Source organism: Trachymyrmex septentrionalis, unplaced genomic scaffold, assembly GCF_001594115.1.
Source record: "Trachymyrmex septentrionalis isolate Tsep2-gDNA-1 unplaced genomic scaffold, Tsep1.0 scaffold114, whole genome shotgun sequence".
In the NCBI taxonomy this organism is placed as follows: domain Eukaryota; kingdom Metazoa; phylum Arthropoda; class Insecta; order Hymenoptera; family Formicidae; genus Trachymyrmex; species Trachymyrmex septentrionalis.
Genome location: NW_017304269.1, coordinates 73,632 through 80,388, shown reverse-complemented (window position 1 = coordinate 80,388; position 6,757 = coordinate 73,632). Strand labels below are relative to the sequence as shown.

Here is a 6,757-nt window from a genome sequence, read left to right as displayed (position 1 = left end):
TTTTATAAAGAGTAATAATATAAAGCTTCTTTTACAATATTGTTTATATAATTTTGAATAAAATATTAAAAATTTATTGCTGATATTTAAATGTAAAATAATGACGCTGATTTACAAGATTTCTGTTTTTCAAATTTGAATAATGATTTTTATATGTTTTATTTCGTAAAGTAAAAGAAAAAAAATGTTGTTTAAATCTCTAGAGTTTTTAAAAAATAAAGTCATTGATTTCTCAAAATCTGTGGATAATGGAACTTTTTTAATTTTATATTCTTTTTCAACAATACATAATAGGATTACCATTTAGGTATTAAGAAACAGAAACCTTATAAATCAGTGTAATTGATAATACGCTTTGGGATAAGTTCCTGCAGTTCGTCAAAAACTTTGCTCAAATCTAATCAGTTATATTCTTATTAGTATCTTATTGGTATTTATGATGTTTCTTTGTGTTGAATTGAACTAATCTTGTTGCTTTCCCCTATTACAAATATCTTGTTATATTCATTAGTTCCAATTTTTAATAGCGAAATTTCTTATTTTTAAATGGTTCGAACGGCTCGAAGTGTACCTCTTGTTATTAGAATATTGCCCTTACCAGAAGTTGAAAGATTTCTCACATCATGATTTTGATGTACCAGAGTGGTACAGTCGCACACAGAGCCGGTTAGAAGCTTCACATTGGTGATGGAAGTATAGCAAAGAATCTCTCTGACAGGCGAAGTTGTTTTCTTTGGACATTCTGCAGATTAAAATATTTTGATTTTGCATTACAATTTCGCATTTGATGTAATAATATTTAGTTGAAGCGAGCAAGAGAAGCGGAAGTTTCAATCGGTTGACATCATCGATTGATCACAGTGCGTTATTGTGATTATGACTATATACTTAGTCTTTTGCATAGTCACGTGAGCTCTCTAAAAAAAGAAAGAAGCATTCAAAGGATGATCCGCAGAAGATTAAAAAGAGAATTGCATATGCTTTATTAATAATCAACAGTCCCGGATATATTGAGATAATAACCGTGTGCAATTATCGCGCGTATGATTGAGCGTAAACGTTGCGTACAAATTGTACGATGCTTGCGAAAATTCTTCACATAAATATAAACATTATATCTCGCATATAAATATTACAAATGTCATTTATGCCATGTGCGACTTGCGCTTACTGAACGTTTAATCGGACAGGTAAAAGCGAGACGATTATTTCTCATTAAAGGCAGGTGCAAAAGAATTTATTTAAAAGCAAAAGCGTACTATATATTTTATGTTTTATCTTTGCTGTAGAAAATTAATTTTATTAAATCAAAGTACGCATTTTATTCGTAAGATCGATTCGACTTACGTCGGGCTCGAAAGTATAATCGGAATTTTAAGCATGTGTCAATGTACACGATTGATATAAATGGTATCGTTCTTACAGGAATGGTCATCAGTTGTGTAATTCAACCTTAAACCCATTCTATAATTACGTAAGCGTGATAGTTGTAAGTGATTGTGGTTGTATGAATTGACCAATTACAGTCAAATATTCGTTTCATATTCGACTGTGATTGGTCAATTCTTACAACCACAACCACTTACAACTACGCTTACGTAGTTGTAGAATAGGCTTTAAAGGATGCAACGTATCCGATACGCGTGTAACGCAATCGGTAGATCATTTTTCGCATTGTATTTATTCACATTTTATCGATGTGTGCTATTTAATCCTGTGAATGTACTATTCAATTTTCACCTTATTTACGGAAGTACGCAACTTAATTAAGAATTTATTGGGTTGGAAATAGTTATGTCAAAATACGTATATTCTTTAAAATCATTAAAGTTAAGGTGAAATGTTCCGATATTTATTAATTCCTTTAAAAATTTATTTGCGTATAAAATTTTAATCTATTTTCTATTACATCTCAATAAACACATGTTGATATATCATATGTTTATTAAATAATAAAGTCTATACTTTAAGTGTGATATAAAATTTAATACCTATACTCTAAGCAGAATCGTAAGACTTGTAACATATTCTTGTAAGACTTGTAAGAATTTTAAAGTGCTTATACAATCTTTTTATAGACAGCTTCTTACTAGCATAAAATTTACAAAAAATCGTAGATATTTATGAATAATCGTACATCTTACGCATAAAATTAGAATATATTAGTCATAAGTCCTTACAAGTCGTATCATTAAAAATTTATAATTAAATTATACATATATAAATTGGTAAAATTCAAAAATTTATTATTAAGTTTTAAGTTCCATATTTCTCATAATGTACACTGTTAGATATCAAAGGAACAATGATAAACCCAAACTCTTGAATTAAATAACATCTTGTTATTTTTACAATATAATAACTTCACATCATAATATAAAGCAATTCATTTCTGTAATTGCTTCTGTAATTATTTAGTAAATAATAAACTAAATTTGAGTCAAATTTTATACATTCTTTAGTTTAACTCTATAAATAAATTAACGATATGTCGAATAGGAGTATTATTAAGGATTGACGACCGATAGAAATGATTCAGTTCGATATAATTTGACATTATAAATTTAACAGTGTAAAAAGAATAGAAAATGTTGTCTTTTTAAAATACTTTAGGATATATAAAATCGCAAAAAATGTTTTAATTGCTAGTTTCAAAAATTTATAAAAAATATGCGAGAAGATTATTTTCAAGAATCACACACTTACTTGCCGTCCCGAGCGTTATGAGTGCGAACGACATTAGGAGAACATCACGACCCCGCATTGTGCTTTTCACAAGGATTTCCGATCAGCAACACTGAAATCGCGATCAATCGCGATTGATCACAGCCGGATTGGTATTAAAGATGCAGGAGATCACACTCAAACTGTTGAACGGCTCATCGGGATTTCGCATGAGTTACGCCTGTGTCACACTACACATTAGAGACTGAGGGCTGTGAATTTTGAGGATTAGAATTCAGCCATTTAGAACGAAACGATTAAATTATCTGTGTGATTGGTCGAATTCTAATCTGTCTTAATTCGCAATCCTCAATCTCCAATGCGTAGTGTGAAACGGAACTATTAATTAGATCTTCTTTTTTTTTTCGCACCTTCAATTCTCTGTCTCGTCCCTGTTAAAGTGGAAGAATCCGATGATCCTTCGAGTTTGAGTGCGCGGTTTACACTGAAGTTCTAGACGACGTGTGTTCTCTTAGTAAACCCTGTCGATCTCGACCGGATGGCAGTGAGGACCAAAGACCGAAAGGGAAGGCACCGAACAAGCAAGCGAAGGTGAGGCGAAAAAAGAGGGAGAGAAACCGGAGGCCATCGGGATCGATGGATCGCTGGATCGTGGGTGGGGTACTGTCCCAGATCGGGATACTTTTCGTATTACGCGTAACGATGCACGATCGTAAAATAAGGTAGCACATACGAGCGGGCGCGCGAAGCATCTTTCCTCTTTCTTTTGTCGGGCAAATTAAGCAGCTAAATAATTGTAAAAACAGCTAACTGTTAAAAATTGCGGTTTCGGACAGCTATGTTACAATTAAATGATCAATGTGTTGAACTGTCGTCGACGTATCTTAGAAAGTACGCTCGAACGGTAAGATTGATTCTCGTATTGGATTGATTAATCTAAAATATTCTATCAAATATTTTTAAGATTAATGTCTCCGGCATCACAGATATGCCATCTCGATGGCGTCACATTTCGATAGGTCGAGTATTGGATCTTATCCGCAGAGCAGCACCTGTGATTATCAGAAACACACGCGTCGGTCGTTCGGTTCAAACTGCTACCGTGCGTAATCCAACTCCGTTCTGTCAGTGCAACATGAGAGTCGTCCAATGGTTTGGAATCCGCGTTGCTGTATTAGCACTAATGTGTACTGGTGTATTCATCGATGAACCCCTCTTAAATCTAGATGGTTACATCATTGAATTAAGCTAAACTTTGAAGTTTTATTTTTACGCAACCATCTGATGTCTTTGAAAAAATATCCTACCAATAAAGGATGTTTTCCAACGTTTTAGAACTATAAGAGGCAATTTTTTCTATGATTTTTTTCTTTTCATGATTCAAAAATAGAAAGATACTTCACTCAGTAAAAGGACATAGTGACAATTATGTGTATGTATATGTGATAATACAAGTTTCATATGTAGAATTAATATCTATAAATGAGTAAATTATATTATGGTTATTACAACTATATGTTATATGAAATACTTTATTTAATTATATGTGTGCATTAATTTTATACAATAAAGTTTATTATAGTTTTCATCTATATAACTATTATCACTATGTTTTACTCTACTCGAAAAGAACAATTTTGCTACAGAAGAAAAGACATAGCAACTATAATATATACAGGCGATACAGCCTTATGACAACGCCTTATGCTAAGTACAGTTCGAAACGCCCCGATTATTACAGTAGAGATACCAATGCTCATTTTAATGTAAATTAATAAATTTAATTTGTAATTTTATTTATCTAACAATGTTGCTTGTTTTTTAAATTATTGACCTTGAATGGATTAGTAAAATCGTTTTAATAATTGTACTGTTTATGTTGAAGAATATTATCATCTATAATACTTCCGCGTCATCGTGATTTGATTGTGCGAAACTTGTAGTAAACGGAATCGAATGTGATTTTGAAATTGTGATCTGAAGTCTAGGCCTACAAATTGATAAGCAAGCCGGGAATCGAAAGGACCGCCGAATGAATCAACATAAATCTAATTTGTCGACATGCCGAGTTGTAGATGTTTCTGCGTCATTTTCATCAGTGAGCGAAGCGGTCACTATTGCGATAAAGATAATAAATTACTTTAATTTAAAGAAAAAAAGGAACGAGACACGTTCGATGCCGTAACGCGTTTTAATGCTTTCATTGTTATCTGCATTGTTAATCACATTTTCTATACTTTATTTCTTCGATTCCGAGAATTTGCCTTGACTTGTCTAATAAAAGAGAGAGATTTAGAATACTCTAAATCTTTTACTTTTGTGTATAGTAAAAGGATTACTATCTATAAAAGTCTACTTGAAATTACATGACAAAAACAAAATATATCTTATTTCTCATTGCTTATTAGTCTTTTTGAAATTTTACTTGTTAAAAATTTTTTGTTTTTAATCGCGCATAAAAATTATTTATGTACAGACATTCCTGCTAAGTAAAAATCAGGCAGAAAAATCATAACATTAATAATTTTTATGCAAAACGGGAAATGGAAAATTTTTTGCAGATAAAAATCTTCAGGACTAATGAAGGACGAGACGTCTTATTTTTCATATAATTTAGAATTAAGTAGAAACTTAATGGTAAAATCTAAATGATTTACAACATTATCAATTAAGAGGTTTACATAACCGGAACCGCATAATGTAGCTATCTAGGCATTTCATGCAATTGTTACACGAATCATCTATGACTAATTTGTTCATCGCAAATTATCGACTTATTCTTTCTGAAAAATCTATTTTTAACATTAGCATTATTTGACTGTTTTACAGCATACATATGTAGTTGAAAATCTTGTTAAATTTATCGCATTTTATGTATCCAAACGCAGTTTGTTCAAATTTTTGTATTAATTTAATACAAGATGAATATATTAGGAAGAGTGAGAATACGGCCATTTTTAAAGAACAGTGAAAATATTTCACCGTTCTCCAAAAATGGCCATATTCTCATTCACTTAGAGTGAGATTTCATTCCTAGAAATTTAGATTACTTGCAAGAAAAAAAACGTTAAACTGCAAAAATAAACGCAATCCAACAATATTCAATAAAAAAATTATTTCTTTATATGAAAATCATATTTGATACAGTAATTCTTATAGCTTTCATTCAATTTGAGTAATTCATCATGCGCAGCTAGAACTTTTTGAAGAACTTTCATCATAAAATTTAATAAGAATATTATAACAACAGAAAAATGCTTATTAAACTAATTTTTTTAAGTAAGTAGTCTGTTGCCCTTTTTTCAAACGCGCGCGCACGTCTGTGAATTTTTTTGTTACTCTTTTTATCATTACTAAATCCAAAAGGTTGAATCGGAACAACTGAATTATACGATTTGTGATTCGAAGATTTATAATTATGTAGGTCAGGCCTGCAGCCGGATTGCACATTTCGACCGATTTTGCTTATTGTCATTGCATCTAAACTGAAGACATCAAACGCTCGAGCTCAGGGATGACGTTATCTGTAAATCATAAAGAGCATTATCTGTAAATCATAGGGGACTATCGATCGATTTATAACTGTCGGCAGGCGTTATGCCTGCAAGAACAAATCTTTGATTCCTTCGTTGGAAGGATCGCCTCAATGGAAAATAAACCTGTTGTGAAAATGCGACTTTTATCGACGGTTTATTCCTTTTTTACTACGCTTTACTACGCTTTAAAATTCCTTTAAAACTCCTAGAGAATGTAGAAGACTCTTTGTACACAAATGGTATAAAAACACACGCTCCCATATACTGCATAGTATGACGGCACATTCCTCTTGCAGCACGAAAAGAATGTGTAAAATTTAATGTTTCAAAACATAGTTATATTTAATTAGTTTGTTGTCTGAAGATAATACGATATAACAGAAAATACAAAAAAAATTGCCCCTTAATGTTTCTGTTCACTCATCATTCCTATTTCAGATTGTAACATTTCGGAAGTAAAAAAATACGCAACAAAAATTTTTGCAAAATATATTAATATAGAAATATATTTCAACAAAACAACACTTACAATCAAT

General features: G+C 31.4%; 1 protein-coding gene across 2 annotated transcripts in view; it reads right to left on the bottom strand.

Annotated features, from left to right (window-relative positions):
• Positions 1-3,765, bottom strand: part of LOC108753458 — a 17,618-nt gene extending 13,853 nt beyond the window's left edge. The window contains exons 1-3 of one of the 2 annotated variants that reach the window (XM_018495031.1): positions 3,738-3,765; positions 2,707-2,797; positions 599-742 (exon numbers count right to left, since the gene is read on the bottom strand). In XM_018495031.1, the coding sequence (XP_018350533.1) occupies positions 599-742; positions 2,707-2,764 (202 nt within the window). In that variant the 5' untranslated portion in view covers positions 2,765-2,797; positions 3,738-3,765. Of the gene's footprint in view, positions 1-598; positions 743-2,706; positions 2,906-3,095; positions 3,251-3,737 lie in introns of those variants that run through there. The other variant, XM_018495049.1, reaches the window with a different exon arrangement.
• Between the last annotated feature and the right edge of the window lie 2,992 nt (positions 3,766-6,757).